General features: G+C 40.1%; 1 protein-coding gene across 12 annotated transcripts in view; it reads left to right on the top strand.

Moving 5' to 3' along the window:
- KIAA1217 (KIAA1217 ortholog) overlaps positions 1 to 18,809 on the top strand; it is a 584,613-nt gene that overhangs the window by 433,005 nt on the left and 132,799 nt on the right. For 11 of the 12 annotated variants that reach the window (XM_049881825.1, XM_049881824.1, XM_049881823.1 and 8 more), the window contains 2 exons: positions 55 to 253; positions 4,320 to 4,413. In XM_049881825.1, the coding sequence (XP_049737782.1) occupies positions 55 to 253; positions 4,320 to 4,413 (293 nt within the window). Of the gene's footprint in view, positions 1 to 54; positions 254 to 4,319; positions 4,414 to 4,433; positions 15,351 to 18,809 lie in introns of those variants that run through there. The other variant, XM_049881832.1, reaches the window with a different exon arrangement.

Below are 18,809 nucleotides of genomic sequence, written 5' to 3'. Positions count from 1 at the left end.
TGCTTCCAGTGAGTCCTGTCCTTTGACTGGTAACTGTGTTCCTTTTGCACACAGGAGTTCTCTATCTTCAGTATGGAGATGAAACCAAGCAGCTCAGGATGCCGAATGAAATTACAAGTGCAGACACCATCCGTGCTCTCTTTGTAAGTGCCTTTCCACAGCAGCTCACCATGAAAATGCTGGAGTCTCCAAGTGTTGCCATTTACATCAAAGATGAAAGCAGAAATGTGTATTATGAATTAAATGATGTCAGGTGAGTAGTTAACGCCATTTTTTTTTTTTTTTTTTTTTATCCACAGTGTTGCATTGAACATCAATACAATTTGTGCAGAGTCCACATTTCTCTGTGTCCCAGTGAATAAAGTAGTCATTATCCTGGTTGGCAGGCTTACCTCATCCATGTGTGAATTCACTCTCCAGTTTTGTGCAAGTCACCCACAAAGTGCACTTTATAAGGATGAGCATAGACTTCTCCCGCATAGATCTTCGAATGTTACATCTGAAAAGAATTCCAGAAATCATCCCATCCACTGTTTATCTAAAAGTTAGGGAAACTCAAAAGTTGGGAAACTTGAGTTTCTCAAGAGTTGGACAAGAGTTGGGAAACTAAAGCCCCAAAAGGTGGAGAGACTTAATCAAGGTCATGAGATTTGAAGACAATACTTAGGACTGGGGTTTTCCCAGCTCCCTCTCAAGTGCTCCTTCTCCCACAGACAAAGCCTGTGGATTTTTTAGTAATGATTCTTCTGGCTGTACTGTTCATATGAACACGTTAGAATGAAAGCAGTAGACTCTATGTTATTATCCATAAGAAAAGAGGCTAAGAGATATTCACACTGTTCATTTGTTTCTTAAATAATTGCCCTTTACCAAAAACATCTCATTTCCCTGGTGGGCTTTCTCCAGGGCCCCCAGTTGAATGTACCCTACCATGAGGCAAAGTGGGCTCACACTGTTGCAGACACTGCAGAAATAAAACGTCTTTGTTGGTGTAATGATGTTGTGTATAGAGCAGAAAAGACCCGTTTGATCTGTCCCAGCAAAACAGCCTGAGAAACAGGACTTCAGTCCACACAAACAAGCAGTCGCTAGTATAGCCTAGACGCTGGAAATTTTCTAGTGACTAATCCAGCCTTTTCACTTACGTTATGAAACATTTGTGTTATGCAGAGCACAACAGTTAGAGAACTTACTCCAGACCACACGGCCAGTTAGCCCCCAGGCCCAGCTCCAAACCTGCTTCTCCATATTCTTAGTTGAGAACTCTTTTTAACTCTCTTGTAATGTTCCCTCATCCACATAGCTTGGTCAGAAATTGGGATTTTGGGATCTCTGTCCATAAAAAAAAAAATTTTTTTTTTTTTTTTTTTTTTTGTCCATAGGAACCTGTTTTTTCATCATGGAATTAATGGATACCACTTTAAAAAATATATATATATGCCTCTAGGGCAAAATAAATGTAAACCAATAAGTATCTGACAGTTATCACAGATGACATATTTAGGCATGTGCTGAGGTCTAGGAGTAATTTGGGGCTTTCAGAGTTTGGCACATGCCCTCAGGTGTAGGTGCTACATCTGTTACACGACCGTCTTGCTTTTTACAAATGTGTTCAAATATTAATGGGTATCATAAAATTTATGTTTTTTTTGAAATAAATTATTAATCCAGCTGTCACCAAAAAAAATAATAATAAATTAAATTTATAAACTATAAACTTAACTGTGAAATAATCAGGTTATATTTAAAGAGTATGTTTACAGCAATATGTAATGCCACATAGTGCTTTTACACTGAAATGCTATTTTACATTAATCATCTATATTTCTGTATTTTGCAGTTAGAAGAATTGAGGGATACAGTAACAATAAATAAGGAAACTGAACAAAACTACTCCTGATTATAGAGCTGAAGGCTGAGGAGGTTATTATGAACAATTTGGCCCCTCTGTCTTGAAGCTTCTGCAAGGATTTTAATACTGTCATGAGATACCATTTTCAAGAACACTCACACACCATAAAGTCAAATTATTTAAGTTTTACTACTGGGTCTTTTTTCCTGTTCTTTAGTAGTGTTGTGACATGGTCACCAAAAATTAAAAAGGAGGAAAAGGTCCCCAAAACTTCCAAACATAATGACTCGCCCTTAGTGGGAATTCACTTGATAAAATAGATGGAAGAATCACTTGAGAGAAGAAGTTATCCCTTGAAACACTAATAATTTTTAGTTAATATAGCACTTATGTTTGTGAAGGCGATCCTCTTCGTGACACTTTAGCTGCGGTATTGGTAGCCTGGTTTTCATTTTTTAATCGCATTTTTTTTTATTTACTTAAAATACTTAAGTGGAGGAAACATTTTCATTTGATGATGAATATAAAGTTTATGCTTAATGATCACATTTATGTTCTTTCTAAGGAAGTATTCTGTTTCTTTGCTTTTATGCATAAAATGTCTGAGTTGTATTTTTATTTGAATGGGAGAATAAATTCTAACTGCCAGTGTTAGAGCAACAACAAAAAAAGGGTATTGTGGTGTTGACTGAAGACAATTGCTCAGGCTTCAAAACTCAGAGACAAATTTCATTTCATATCCTTCCATATTTTTGAAGGGAATGAATCTGTTAAACATTTGGCTCTGTCATCATTGTGTTGGCTTCTCCATATTTCCTTTAGGGAAATGCCATAGAGAGTTCAGGATGGAATTCAGTGTTGTAAATGTTGCCATGGCAAATACAATCTGGTCTTTTACTGTTGGTTTATCTAGGATGAACATGTTTCTAAATTAGTCATAAACCAACATTGTATATTTTAAATATCTTTAGAATCACAGTAAGTTTTTATCGTAGTTTAAGTTTTTCAGTTTCAGCACTTCGTCACAATGAGATCGTTTTTCCCTAGGAAAGGGTGAGTTGTGTTAGTGAATCCCCACTTCTTTACCTTCTGTGAACTCTCCCTTCATATTAACCTAGACTTTTAATAACAAGGGCTGCTCGCTTCCCCCCCCCTTAAGCAGACACTAATGAGTTACTTGAAACCTGGAGCAACAATGCAAGCTTGGACTAGTCATTGCTTCAAAGCAATTACTGACGGATATTTAAAGGAAAGAAACAAGACTAGTCCGAGATTCCTCCACTTCATTTAAAACAAAACAAAACCCAGTAATCTTGGTGATTGAGATCAGCCCACTAAACCTGTGGCTGCACCTGGAGGAAAGGAATGTGGCCCCCTTCACATGTTTCTCTGAGCTCACTGCCGCAGGACTGACCAGCATCACACTGTGTAGACGGGGCTGGGGGTACGTTTGGGTGACCGCTCTGCAGATGAAAGGAGAAGGAGAGGATTTTACCCGCATTCATGTGCTCTTAAATAATTTTAAGGTAGGCTTCTGACTTTTGCTGCAGTATAACTCCTGGGCTTTAAGTGCTTGGGCTCAGGAGAGATGGGTGAGTAGAAGAATTTATCTACTGTTATTCCCCCTAAGCAGCCCTGGTGGTGCAGCGGTTAAGCACTCGGCTGCTAACTGACAGGCTGGCAGTTCGAACCTACCAGCCACTCCCTGGGAGAAAGATGTGGCAGCCTGCTTCCATAAAGGTAACAGCCTTGGAAACCCTATGGGGCAGTTCTACTCTGTCCTATAGGATCGCTCTGAGTCGGAATCGACTTGATGGCACACAACAACAACATTCCTCCCAAATACCATACTCCTTCAGGAACTCAGTTTATGCATAAAAAAAAATTTTTTTTAATCCACTGCAGAGGAGAAAAAGGTATTGTAAAGATACTAGTTTTGATCTTTGTCTCCCCCTCCCCACCCCAGACTGCAGATATATTTTCTTTCCTTTGCTGAACATGTTTGAGAAAAAAAAAAGAAGCATTATTCTTTTGTGTGTGTTCTTTAGATAAGCAGAAACCCAGGTGTTGGAGGAAAGTAAACAATTAAATATTTAAATATTAACTAAATCTCTTTGAACATATTGTGAATACTGGCGCTTTATTGTTTTTGAAAGTGTTAGCTTTCCCTGCTCAGAATCTTGAAAGAAAGTTCACGTTACCTGATATTTATGGGTGGAGAATGATACTGAAAGGGTAGTATTTCCCTTAAGGAACAAAAAAAGAAAGGAAAAGCTGAAGTCATTTTTCTTCTTTCCCTTATTTATTTTTGCCATATCTATGGTAGAAGAACTTTCTATCTGACTTATTGCAGACAGTGCTGGGTTGTCTGTTGATGTCTTTTACCTGATTTTTAAGGGCAGACATAGGAAATGGCCAAAATCAGGCTCCTTTCATCTGCCATAGTAATCGATGTTTTTGATTCCAGGAACATTCAGGACAGATCTCTCCTTAAAGTGTACAACAAGGATCCTGCACATGCATTTAATCACATACCAAAAACTGTGAACGGAGACATGAGGGTAAGTGTTTGTGTTCTATTTTAAATTGTGTTCAGTGGGCTATACCCGACACCCCTTTCTCTTGCAGGTGATATAGTTGTGTCTTGCCACTCCCCTAGCCTGGTGATTCACTATTTGTTCCTTGTTAAAGAAATCAGCTTTTCCTGCTCATTCGGGGCACAGGGATTGAAAAGGACCCAGCACATCCTAAATTATCTCCAAGCATGGAGTTTAGTCATGTTCGCCTTCCTGTAGGATCCTGAAAGTCATTACATAAAGGACCCCTCATCCTTGGTCCATAATATATTAACTCACTGAGAGGATCTCTTGCTGTTTTTTTTCTTCTTCTACTTAAAGCAAAACAAAACAAAAAGAACTATGCACAATTGCATGTAAGATCTATTCATGTTCTTCCATTAGCTATTCAAAGCCCTAGCATCTTAATTAAATTACTCACCTGTAACACAGGACAGTTTACTGTTGTGCTCTATTAAATATTATCAAATCTCTGAACTTGGTTTGGTGCATGGTATAAAAATCTGCATGGTAGGGGAGGTAAGATTCTCTAGATTTGGATAATCTCAGAAGATTATCCAAGCATTCAAAACACGTGGAGATGTTTTGAAAGAAAAAGAACAGGGAAACTGAAAAGACAGATGTAAAAAATTGCATTAATGTGGGTCTACTGGAAAGGGATTGAGTTTCTAACTTTAGTGCTACATTCCTCTGCAGTAAAAATAGAGGGGGGAAGATCTGCTTCTCCAACTGCACCAGCCAACACATTTAGAAGATGATGTGCCATTTTATATCACTGTATCTCTGGATTAGCACACAGCTGGATGCTGGAGTTGAACTAGGGGGAAAAATGAATAGGCTGTATTACCAAAGAAACCTAGGACGCTGTTTTGTCCTAGAGTTGCATTAGAGTTTCTACAGATGAAGTTGTCTTTGCTTCATAACAGGATGTATTAGTTTCCTATTGCGGCTGTAACAAATTACGACCAATTTAGTGGCTTAAAACAACAAGAATTTGCTGTCTTACAGTTCCAGAGGTCGGAAGTCCTAAATCAGTCTTGTCGTTAGTTGCTGCTGAGTTGGTCCTGACTCACGGTGACCCCATGTGTGCAGAGAACTGTTCCATAGGGTTTTCAAGACTGTGACTTTTCAGAAATATATCACCAGGCCTGTCTTCTAAGGCGTCTCTGGGTCTGTTCAAACTGCCAATCTTTTGGTTAGTAGTTGAGCACGTAACCCTTTGCGCCACCCAGGGACTCCAGAATCAGTCTTACAGAGCTAAAATCGAGGTATCAGCTGGACTGCATTTCTTTCTAGAAGTTGTAGGGGAGAATCTGTTTGCTTGTCTTTTCCAGCTTCTAGAGGCTGCCTTCATTTCTTGGCTCGCAGCCCTTTTCCTCCATCTTCAAAGCCAGCAAAGTAGCTTCTCTCAGACCCTGTTTCCATCTGTATCACTAACCCCTCATCTGCCTCCCTCTTCCACTTTTAAGGCCCCTTGTGATTACACTGAGCTCTCCTAGATAAGCCTGGATGATCCCCGTATTTTATTTTTCTATTTAATCTCCCTATTTTGATTTCAGCTGATTAGCAACCTTAATTCCATCTGCAATTTTGGTTCCCTTTGCCATGTAATCTAACATATTCACAGGTTCCGGGATTAGGATGTAGACATCTAGGGGAGGGGATCCATTATTTTACCTACCACACAGAGAATGTGACTTAGGACCAGTTGAAAGTGCTAGAAGAATTTATATGTGATTCCTAGATTGGAATGTGAGTGATGACACTGTGGGATCAAAGCCTAGATTTTTTGGAGGAAAAGGACTCTTACTCAACTGCTGCTTTTTTACGTCGGAGAAATGATATGTGATTCAAAGTGAAGGCTATGTGGTTGCTTAAGAAAATCTAGGGTTTTGAAGATTATTTTTAGCCAGTTACACTTTAAATGTAAAGCAACACCATATGAAGACAGACTGAGTCATCTAATAATGAAATATTATGGGACCTTTCCCTTTTATTACTTTGTTATCCTCTTTGTCGGTAACATTCTTTAGAGTTTTTGCTACCTTGGATTACTTTACTTTTTGATATATCTAGCCTTGGAACTGGAGCTCCATGGTGGTCAGGGTTCTGTTTCAGTGACATAAAGCCATTTCCACACAGGCGCCCCAGAATCGCCTCTGAAAACCTTGTTTATGGCTGGTGAGGACACCTGTTTTAACTCTTAAACAGATGTAATGCCTACATAAGGACCAGCAGTGAGCGCTGGCAGAATCAAATATTGACCATATGGACAAAGCCTATTAGAATTCAGAACTTTTGCTGTGGGTTTCAGAAAACTTGTTCTGCTTTTACTTTTAGATGAGACATTAGTGATCACTTTCTGAGGTATCCACAGCCTACCTTAGACACCAGACTCTTTGTTGTTGTTGTTGTTTTATTGTACAATCATAATATGTACAAGTTGCTTTGGTTACCCAACATGGATACTCTTTTTTTTTTTTTCATTGTACTTTAGATGAAGGTTTACAGAGCAAACTAGCTTCTCATTAAACAGTTAGCACACATATTGTTTTATGACATTGGTTAACAGCCCCACAACATGTCAACACTCTCCCTTCTCGAACTTGGGTTCCCTGTTGCCAGCTTTCCTGTTCCCTCCTGCCTTCTAGTCTTTGCCCCTGGGCTGGTGTGTCCCTTTAGTCTCATTTTGTTTTATGGGCCTGTCTAATAGACACGAGACTTTTGTGTAAGAAAATTAACTCTTGTCCCCTGATGAAAAACTAAAAACCAAGCCCATTGCTGATGAGTCGATTCCGTCTCACAGTGACCCTACAGGACAGAGTAGAACTGCCCCATAGGGTTTCCAAAGAGCACCCAGTGGATTCGAACTACTGACCTTTTGGTTAGCAGCCATAGTTCTTAACCACTACGCCACCAGGGTTTCTCCCCTGATGAAGGGACAACAAATATTCACCATCCTAACCAACAGAAAGGCTTTATGTTCCAGTGGAGACTACTTGAAAATGAGAAATAACAGTTCAGAAACCAAATAGGTGTAATCATGATGACAAGAGATATGTCTCTCCGTGCTTTTCCATGCAAATCTGCCTACTGCCAAATTTGGTGTCTATTCACAGATTCCAAAAACTAAAAGATGTGGAATTCTTTCACAATCACCTTTTGGCTCTGGCAGTTGGAATTCTCTCTCCTTCCTCAGTGAACGTGTCTGCATTGCCATTAAAGGGAAAGGAGCTTTGTTGAGCCCTGCAGAAGCCCATTGCTCAAAATGAAGAACAGAGATAAAGAACAGAGCAAGGATCGATTGGGATAGACCAATCATAGTAGCATAATGGGTTCAGGGTAGCTCCATCCTGCCTTATGTTTGCAACATGAGCGCGGCCATGAAGGAATTTATACACGCAAGAGGCTGTTACCGCAGCCTTGTGCCTGATGTCATTCCAGCTTCACTTGCTGCCTCCCGAGACAGCCTGGGACAGACCTCCCAGCACACACTCATGCCAATAAACATGCACATCGTGAAAACCATGGGTTGGGACAGGCAGAGGGTCAACAACAGCAATACCAGAGCTTTGCATTGGCCTCTGAGACTTTCCTCAAACAATGAGTTTAACATCTTGCCTTTGAAAGAAAAGAAAACGTAAGACTATATATATCTAGGATGGTCAGTTCTCCGGGAGCAGTTTTATGACGGTGATGATGTTACTCAAGAAGCATGTTAGACTAAATGTACTCACTCTGAGCCTTGGAGCGTGCACGGAATACATGGTTGGTTGGGAAAACATGTGTCTACTTTTTCATTTAACATCTAGCTGAGCATTTTTGAGGCTAGTCTGTCTAATGAGACTGGCAGTTCTCTGCTGGAACAGAGCGCACTGTGTCTTCTTTTACTTTATATGTGGGGGCAAATCACTGTGATCTGATCCGATCGCGTGGCTTTTGTTTTCCAATTTTAGATAGTTGCATTGATAATTTCACTTCCAAGGGACTAAGCTCACCATATGGAAACAGGCCTTTTTACAGAAATTATAGATGTATCACAGGGTTTCGAATTCACAAATGTACAACTCAAAGACAAACCATTTCATTGAAAAGGCTGTCAAAAGATACCACAACGAGTTACTGTCAGACCGACTCCGACTCATGGTGACCCCATGTGCGTCAAGGTAGAACTGTGCTCCATTGGGTTTTCAATGGCTGGTTTTTAGGCAGTAGATTGCCAAGACTTTCTTCCAAGGCACCTCTGGTTAGACTCAAATCTCCAATCTTTTGGTCACGAGCTGAGTGTGTTCACTGTTTGTACCACCCGGGTACTCTCAAATTTACCAGTGACTTCCTAATCACCAAACCCAGTGGCTTATTCACAGTCCTTAGGCCTCTCCATCTCCTTGGGTGACTTGAGGTCACTTCCCAACATTCTCAGCTCTCACTTTTCAATATACCCCGTCCTGTCACCTTTCTTTAATTTTCACTTGTATGTAGACAGTTTTCATTTTGCACTTGGAACACACTTCCTAGAATCAACCCTGGATCTTAAGTTACTTCCTATTAGCCAAATCTGACGCTACCTGGTAGCTCTCTATTTAAGCTCTGTATGTGACACCAGTGAACAGCCTCCTTAAAAAGCTGTATTCCCTTCGTTTCATTACACTGCCATTTTTAAATTCCTCACCAACATTCAAACCACACCTTGGCCTCCTTCACTAATGCTTGACCCCCAAATAGTCCTCAATGTGTTCCGGGTCACTTTTTTTTTTTTTTTGCTCTGCCCCTTGTGATTTTTACCTTAACACTGATTCAACTACTGTATCAATGTGGATGACCCTTCAAACAATATCTCTAGTTCTGCCATCTCTCTAGAGTTCAAGACCCAAGTGGTCAACTTACAAGTGATTAACTTTACATGGATATTATCCCAGTTTTTTAGATGTGTCATGTTGAATAAAAAATTCCTAATCTTTTTTCCCCAACCTTTCTCCTCCTTCATTCTCGTCTTTGTGAATGATAGAGTGACTGTAATGGTGTGTGTATGTGTGTGCACACATGTGTGTTTGTGTAGGCATATTTGTTTTAGGGGATGGAGAAGAAGGGAATTAAAAAGTTGAGTTGTCAATATATTCCTCTCTTGCGTAACTCCTTTTTTGCAACAGATCCAATCAATCACCAAAACTAGTCCATTCCACTTCTGCAAGGTCTCTTACAGATGACCCCTCTGCCATTTCCTGTACCACTATTCTTATAAGGGAGACCTGGTAGCTCAGTGGTTAAGAGCTCAGCTACTGACCAAAAGGTTGGCAATTCAAATCCATCAGCTGTTGTTTGGAAACCCTTTGGAGGTAGTTCTGCTTTGTCCTATAAGGTCACTATGAGTCAGAATTGACTCAATATAGCAATAAGTTTGGTTTTATTCTTATAAGAGCTAACTTTTTTTTTGAGCATTTAATAAGTAAGCAGTTTCATGGGTAATTTCATTTAAATCCTCAAGACAAAATTTTGAAGCAGTTATTGCTGTAACTCCCATATTTACAGCTGATGCAACAGTTGCTTGGGGGCATTAAGAAATTGCCTAAGGCCACACAGAAAGTAACAGAGCCAAGATTTGAACCCAGGCACCTGGCTTGGGATCCAGGGCTCTTAGCTATACTGCTCTGCTGCTGTCTCTACAGCGCCCATTACTTCTCCACCAGTCTGTTATAAAGCAGCCTTTAACCAGCCTCCCCAGCTCTTCCTACTGCAGCCTAATAGATTCCACCCAAGGAATCTCCTTAAGCCCAGCTCCCTGCTGTGCAAAGAACAGCAAGGTCAACGCCATCCCCGCCCAACACTCAAGCAGAGCCACCCCACATTTCTTACTCCCCAGGTTGAATTCTCCTCTTCTCTTCAAAATTCTGCCTACCTAACATGCTAGGAGCCCTGGTGGCACAACGGGTAAGCTCTTGGCTGCTAAACAAAAAGTTGGTGGTTCGAACACACCCAGGGGCTCCAAGGGTGAAAGATCTGGCAGTCTGCTTCCATAAAGATTACAGTCTAGAAAACCCTATGGGCCAGTTCTGCTCTGTCACATGGCGTCGCTATGAGTCAAAAAATCAACTGAACAGCATCTAACAACAAAAAAAAGCAACATACTAATTGCCCAATTTCTGCAACAAACTGATGGCATGATAAAAGAGTAGGAAGTGGCAGTGTTATGTTGCTCAGACCTCTTCTGTAACAGCCAAATAGGATGTGTACACCATGTTTAGATCCTGTTTTGAACAAACCAACTGTAAAAAGACATCTTTGAAACTATTTGGGAAATTTGAACATGTGTTAGGAATGATAGTAAAGGATAACTGGTAATTCTGTTGGGCATAATAATAGCTTGGTATAAAACCAAAAAAAAAAAAAAAAAAACCAAACCTGCTGCTGTCAAGTCGATTCCAACTTGTAGCGACCCTGTAGGACAGAGTAGAACTGCCCCATAGGATTTTCAAGGAGTGGCTAGTAGATTGAAACTGCTGACCTTTTGGTTAGCAGCTGAGCTCTTAACCACTGCGCTACCAGGGCTCCAAATAGCTTGGTAATTAATGTTTTAAAAAAGGATGTATACTGAAGTATTTACTGGTTAAATGACGTAGTGAATGGTATTTGGTTTAAAATATTCCAACAAACCTAAATAAATAAAAGGTGGGAGTAGATGAAACTGACAAAATGTTGAAAAATCTCAAAGCTGGATGATGCAAATTCTTTATATTATTTTCTCTAGTTTTTAATTATATTTGAAAATTGCCAAGCTCAAATGTTTAAAAAAAATAAACACTTGCTTCAGAAAGGCTCAATAGAAAACTGTCTACTTTGTAAACCTTCACCAAAAACACAATAAAATACTATCAAAACAAACAAACAAAAAGTCTGCTTTGTCAGAATTAATCTTGCCCTTTTGGGGGTTGTTACATGTTCTTCTTGTGTTATAATCATTTAGGTGCATGTTCATTTCACCCACAAGACTGTAAGTTCTTCAAAGGCACTAAAAATCTGATGCTGTTGAGTTGATTCCAACTCATAGCGACCCCATAGGACGGAGTACGACAGCCTCATTGGGTTTCCAAAGAGCAGGTAGTGGATTCGAACTGCTGATCTTTTGGTTAGCAGCCATAGCTCTTAACTACTGCGCCACCAGGGCTCCAAAGGCACAAAGCATATCATGTTCGTCTTTGTGTTCCTCCGTAAACCGGTCGTGGCATCTCGCCCATGCTGAGTGTAAACGTTTGTTAAACTGAGTACACTGAGTGCTATAATGATTGTTCTACACATGACTTACTATTCATTTTTTCTGTCATTAATGAGGACCTACTGTAAAAATATCTCTCCGTTCTCATCACCAGAAATAGCTGTGTTTCTGCGGGTTTATTTTTATCATATGGACGCTGTGAATCTTGTAACTGATCATTTTCCCTCTTTGTGTTGCTACTCTAAAGCTTAGAATTAGGTTTGTGGCACACCCACAGCAAGTGTACAGGGACTTGTGACATGTATTTTGTGTGCTGGCTTCATTCCTACTCTCTCTTTTTAATTTTCTGACTTTCATCTTCCTTTTGCCCACTTTGACTTATTTCTTATTTATTTAGCAAAGTTGTATGTATTTATATAAACTATTCATTTCTTTCTGTAATCCGTTGGGATATAAATAGTACTCTTTCTATGTCATTGTTCTGGATATAAGGTAATAAAACTTTTGTGGGTCTGCGTAGTCGACAATGTGCTGAGTACTCTACGCATGCTATTTAATCAACACCTCTGCAAAGTAGGTGTACTGACTCCATTTTTGCAGATGACAAAACTGAGGCCAAAGAGGCCTTTCCGAAACTCACATGGCTGGTAAGTGTCAGACATTGAATTTGAACTCATTTCTGTCTGATTCCTTGTATTCAGCCCACTCCATCCCTTCCTTGATATTTCCATTTAATTAAGTTTTGCAGTTTTTGAAGCATTATATCCTTAGAATCTTGCCTAGACCAGAGGAGGGACCCAACTCATTTTGGCTCCTAAAAGAGATTTTAGAACACCTAAAATATCCTTTATTAATACTTGTTTCCTTTCTTAACTCTATTATATGTATATTTCTTTACATCTTTTTATTTTTAACTTTGCTCCATTCTTTTCTCCTCTGACTGGGCTGAAAAGATACACCACAAAAATAAGAAGTATGTGTGCATTTACTATGTATGTCTGAACTGCCCATGCCACAGAGCTCTTTTTTTCCCACTGGGCAGTTCTCTGGTTGGAAAGAATGATTTAAGGTGTTAGATGACAAGGAAATCCCATAGAAATGGAAGCTACAGACAACACTCCTAGCTAATTTCATTTCATTTGCTAAAGGCCCCTTTACTCACACAATGACAGTGGTATTAATAATTAACATTTATGATATACTTGGAGTCCTTGGGCATGCCAATGATTAACACACTCAGCGGCTAACCAAAAAGCTAGAAATTCCAGTCCACCCAGAGGTGCCTCAGAAGAAAGGTCTGGGGATCTACTTCCGAAAAATCAGCCACCAAGAGCCCTACGGAACACCGTTCTACTCTGACACACATGGGAGTACCATGATTGGAATTGATGCGACTGCAACTGTTTTTTTCTTTTTTTCTTGAATGATATGTTTATTCTTTGCCAAGCATTTTGCTCGTATTCACTCTCCTTTAATTTTGACAACAACCCAGTGTGAAAGGAATTTTTATTATCCCATTTCAGATGTGGAAAGCAAGGCTTACAGAGGTCAGTGAACTTGCTCAAAGCCACACAAAGAGTCAGAGGTGAAGCTGGGTTCAGAGCCAAGCAGGCCAGCTCCAGGACTGGCATTTGCCATCACGCTTGTGGTCACAGCTGTCCTCTCCCACACTGCTCTCTCCATCGTCATTGTCCATGTGTCATCTCCAAATGTCTTTGTGAAGCCACTGTCCTCTGCAGCTTCACCACTGGCCCTTCTCTGAACTCCACAGTACTCCTACTACGTTTTCCATCTCTCAGCACACTCACCTTTTCCTCCTTTGCATTGTAGTTATCGGGGTGCACATCTTACATTCCTTTCTAAAGTCTTAAACTTTTTCTGGCAGGGGCAAGGTCCCCATTTCATTCATCTTCACACTCCCTATGGTTCCCTAGGGTGGTGTACTACCCTGAGTAGATTCTCCTTAAACGTCTGGAAGAAGAAGGGCCTTACTTGAACAGCCTTCCTGTCACAGACGTTCAGTTGGTACCTTGTCTACTAAGGTCAGCACTGCTCTCTGCAAATTAAACGTTTGAGGTTTAACCCATTCCCTAGTTTATCCAATACTGGTTCCTGACCAAAATAAGAAATAGGCATGTCTACCTGTGCTAACAAAATTTCCCATCCTATCAATATAATTTTGGTAGAAGTTAATAATCCTGATAGTTAAGGCAAGGCTAACAATAAAGAGAAAAGTCTGGCTTTGTCAGATTAAAATAAGTGTCAGAAATGCACACGTATCTGCCCAGCAGTTAAATTCACCTATAGTAGAAAGTAAGCTCATTTCTCGATAACAAAGCTAAAGAAGACAGATTCTGTTTTGCTGTATTTATAACTCAGTAGGACAAATCTTGCTTTTAAATTTAGTTGATAGTATTTCAAAGACCTCCAAACTTGATAAAAGAGGGGTGATAATTTTAGGACAGTTAGCCTAAAACACATGGCCGTGAAGGTTCCCTGATCCACTCACCCAGCCGATATAAGTTGAGTCCCTCCTATGGTCCAGGCAGGGTTCTGAGGATATAACTACTGCTGAGCAAGAGAGGCCTGGCCACCGCCCTCACAGAGCTTACGGTCCAGTAGAAGATCAGAAAAGCAAATTATTAATAATGATGCAAACGGGTATAATTTTTCACATCAGTTCCAGATGATATGAAATCCTTGCCTTCATTTTATTATTTCCTTGAGTTTAACACTATGGACAGGAACTCTGGTGGTGCAGTGGTTAACCGCTTGGCTGCAAACCGAAAGAAAGGTCAGCAGTTCGAACCCACCAGCTGCTCCACGGGAGAAAGATGTGACAGTCTGCTTCCATAAAGATTAAAAGCCTTGGAAACCCCATGGGCCAGCTCCACTCTGTCCTATAGTGTCACTACGAGTCAGAATTGACTCAACGGCAACGGGTCTGGTTTTTGGTTTTGAACACTATGGAACTCACTTGTGAATGGTGTACCTAATTATGTCCTGTTTTTTTATATAGTGGTGCCTTTCAGACAGGTAACGAGACGTTCCTGTTGTGATTGATAAGGAATTACTCTTATTTAAATGATATGCAAACACGTGTTAATACTGTGGCTCTCCTTAACACGGTAGATATTTTCCTCTTCTCTCACTGCTTCCAGTTATGAAGTCTGATTTTTTTAAGAAGCAAAAAAGAATAATATGTGCACATCTGATAGGCAGCTTCCAAGTGATACAAATCTCATCTTTCCTGCTGCGTTGCTGCTTGCTTTTCCTTGCACTTTTTTTTGTCATTGAGAGGTTATGACAACATGAGCCATATTGTATTTATAAACATCACGTGTTTCCTTGATATGGCTTGCAGTGTCTGCCAAACAGAACACATGGAAGAAACATTTCTCGTTAGCTCAGCATTGGTTTTAGTTATGCTGATTTCCGGGACAGGAAAAATGCCTTCCTACTCACATTTAACTTTCACAGAGTAGAAAGAAAACCCCTGAATGTCCGTGAAATAGTTTTAACAAGGGTGGATACTGCTCCTTTAAACCGCATATTTTGGCTAAAAGCTTCCTTCTGTTAAAAAACCCAAGCGCTGTATTTAGTCACCGTTGAGACAGGCAGAGCTGGAAACCTTCGAGAGATGGGGGGTTTCAAGGTCTCTGCAAGTCTAGAAAGTTTCTTCTAGAAAAGAAAAGTTCACAGAAGATGTAAGGTAAGAACTGTGCCTTGATTACCTAATACCTTTTTCATTTTTTTGTCACGCTGTATGTATAGCACATTTATGTTCAATTGGGTTTCAAGTCTTCTGCATTCAAATTCCAGTCAATAAGGAATTAAAATTTGAGGGTTTTATTTCACCTGTGTGTGCACTGCTGAGAAGGTAACTTCTTTGTCATTGGTGTCAGTTTTAAAAACCCGCTGAAGTTACATCGGGCTGTCTTCAATCTGTACATCTCGTGATCTAGTTTCTGTTTAAGCATACAATTTAGAAAAGGATTTAAAGTGTCCACAGCGTTTGCAAGTACATATCTCACTGATCTGCATGTTTTTTGACAATTTTCAGTGTTTTCACCTAGATGTTGACTTCCTTTCAGTTTCTGAGACAAATGTAGAATATTTGACGGCATGGTATTATGGGGTTAAATTAGTATGTGTCCCTAAACATTCTGGGGAATTTTTTTTTTCTTCCTGAAAATCACTTTAAATTTTAAAACAAAATAACTCTTTTATCTTGGTTTTGAAATGTTTAAAAAGAAATATGAATTTAAGGCTTATGAAATAACATTTAAAACTTGGTTTTAAAATAATAGCTATAAGCCTATTAAATCAGGTTTAATGATTGCCTCAAAAAGTCTTTAACAGAAATTATGTTTACTTGAGATAACTATTCTGTCTTAGTCACACAATGGCTAAATCACAATAGCTTGTACTTATTTATTTTAAAGGACTTCTAAAAGCATTTCCTTTTAAATCAATCTCTTTTGTTTTGAAAGTAGGCGTGTGCTTGGCTCTGTCTGTCCATGTCCCTGTCAATACCTTTATTCCAATTTGTAGCTGAGTTAATGTGCATGACAGTTGTCTTCCAATGTGGTCCATATTAATTCGTCTAGTCATCGTAATAACCTATGGCTTAGGTACTGTTACACCCATTTTAAGATTGGAAAACTGAGGACTGCAAGAGATTAAGTAATTTGCCCAAGATTACAAACTAGGAATTAGTAAAACTGAAATTCAAACCCAAGCTGTCTCCATTGTCCTTATTTGACAATCCTACAATAGCTAAGGAGCCCTGGTGGCGCAGTGGTTAAACATTCGGCTGCTAACCAAAAGGTCGGCAGTTTGAATATACCAGCCGCTCCTTGGAAACCCTATGAGACTGCCCAACAGGGTTGCTATGAGTCCAAATCGACTTGACAGCAGTAGGTTTGGTGTTTTGTTTTTTTCTTCTTTGACAGTAGCTAAGAGCTGGAATCAGGTACAGACAGATAACTTATCTTGAAAAGAATGATAATAATAAGCAATGTTTATTTTGTTTCAAGATAAATTATTTTGTACAAGTTTGGAATTGTTTTAAAGTTTGTGGCATCCTAAACCTAATATCAGACTGGCCCTCTGTCCAGCAACCTGTGACATCTTATGCAGAGTGGACTAAATATCAGTGAACATCAGAGAGTGTGGGGACAGCAAAAAGCAATTTGGATAAACTACTCTTCCCTCTTTACTATAGAGACCTTTACTGCTTTCTTCTTTGCTTCACGGCTGTGTCAGTCATAAAAATTGTTTTTATGAGACAGAGGAGGGAGGTTATTTGTGAGCTTGATATGGAAGTGCGAAAGTGTCTTTGAATGGAGACTGGCTGAATGAGCCTGCCTTTTGGGCTTCTGGCAGAGCTGTTAGGAGGAAAGCAGTAAGAATATTAAAGAATGTTGAAGCTGAAGGGCTCCGGAGTCAGGGCAGCAGCTAGCTGATCCGTTGCAGAACCAGGGACTCTGGCTTGCCTCGCCCCTCCTGAAGATCGAGACATTAATTCATCAGCAAAAATATCCTGGTGATTTGTGATGCAAAGTCATTATTGCCGACAGCATCAACAGGGAGTGCAGCTGCTTGTTACAACACAGAACTGGGGCTCCAGGATCAAGGCGACTTGCTTCCAGCCTCGTTTCAGCATAAAATCCAGGGTTAGCTGAGAAACCACCACAGTTGAAAGGTGATCGGGAATGTGGCACCTTTCTCCTTCAGCAGGTGCTGGAGTTAGTGCCCAAAGACTTCTGCATCGTTGCTAGAGTGTCCATGAGAGGTTTAGGCCACACCTCAATGACCTTTGATATCTAAGCCATATTCCTTTTCTTGGCTCTTGTAAATATAGATTTTCACGGAAATTGCCTTTGACTGGGAGCCTGCGTTCTGAAGTTACGTCTCCTGTACCTGCATGTCGCACTTTTCCTTGGGCTTTGCTTCTCTTGTCTTCTTTGTGGTCATCATCCATCAGGATAACCCTCACTATAGGAGATTGTTTCCTGCCACATTAGCATAGACTGCTGGGATCCAAGATCCCACCCAGCACCTTTCCTGCTGATCATTGTTTTCTTCATGCTTTTTCCAAAATTTCTCAAATAAACATGTGTTACGTTTATATTTGGATGAGAAAAAAAAAAAGCATTACTTTGCAATTGATTTTTTATTAAGAGAAAAATGTTTTTAAGATACATATCACCAGCCAGTAACACAATTCCTCTCTGCTCTGCTTTTTTACCATACGGTAGATGGTCCCTTCATTTACATGTGATTTGAAGAAGCCACACTTTGCCAACTCTTTTTTTTTCTCTCTCGGTTTTAACATTTATTTATTTATTTGTTAGATTCCTGACCTTGGGCATGCCCTATACCACTGATAAAACCAAGGGGTTTATTGTACTTTAGGTGAAGGTTTACAGAAAAAACTAGTTTCTCATGTAACAGTTAGTACACATATAGTTTTTTTTTTTTTTTTTTTTTTTTTTATTTATAACTTTTATTAAGCTTCAAGTGAACGTTTACAAATCCAATCAGTCTGTCACATATAAGTTTACATACATCTCACTCCCTACTCCCACTTACTCTCCCCGTCTTGAGTCAGCCCTTTCAGTCTCTCCTTTCTTGACAATTTTGCCGGCTTCCCTCTCTCTCTAGCCTCCCATCCCCCCTCCAGACAAGAGTTGCCAACACAATCTCAAGTGTACACCTGATATAATTAGCTCACTCTTCATCAGCGTCTCTCTCCCACCCGCTGACCAGTCCCTTTCATGTCTGATGAGTTGTCTTCAGGGATGGTTCCTGTCCTGTGTCAACAGAAGGTCTGGAGAGCATGACCGCCGGGATTCCTCCAGTCTCAGTCAGACCATTAAGTTTGGTCTTCTTATGAGAATTTGGGGTCTGCATCCCACTGCTCTCCTGCTCCCTCAGGGGTCCTCTGCTGAGCTCCCTGTCAGGGCAGTCATCGATTGTGGCCGGGCACCAACTAGTTCTTCTGGTCTCAGGATGATGTAGGTCTCTGGTTCATGTGGCCCTTTCTGTCTCTTGGGCTCTTAGTTGTCATGTGGGCTTGGTGTTCTTCATTTTCCTTTGCTCCAGGTGGGTTGAGACCAATTGCTGCATCTTAGATGGCTGCTTGCTAGCATTTAAGACCCCAGAC

Source organism: Elephas maximus, chromosome 4 (genome assembly GCF_024166365.1).
Source record: "Elephas maximus indicus isolate mEleMax1 chromosome 4, mEleMax1 primary haplotype, whole genome shotgun sequence".
Taxonomy (NCBI): domain Eukaryota; kingdom Metazoa; phylum Chordata; class Mammalia; order Proboscidea; family Elephantidae; genus Elephas; species Elephas maximus.
Note: the sequence above shows the minus strand (reverse complement) of the source record. Positions and strands in the feature narration are given on the sequence as shown.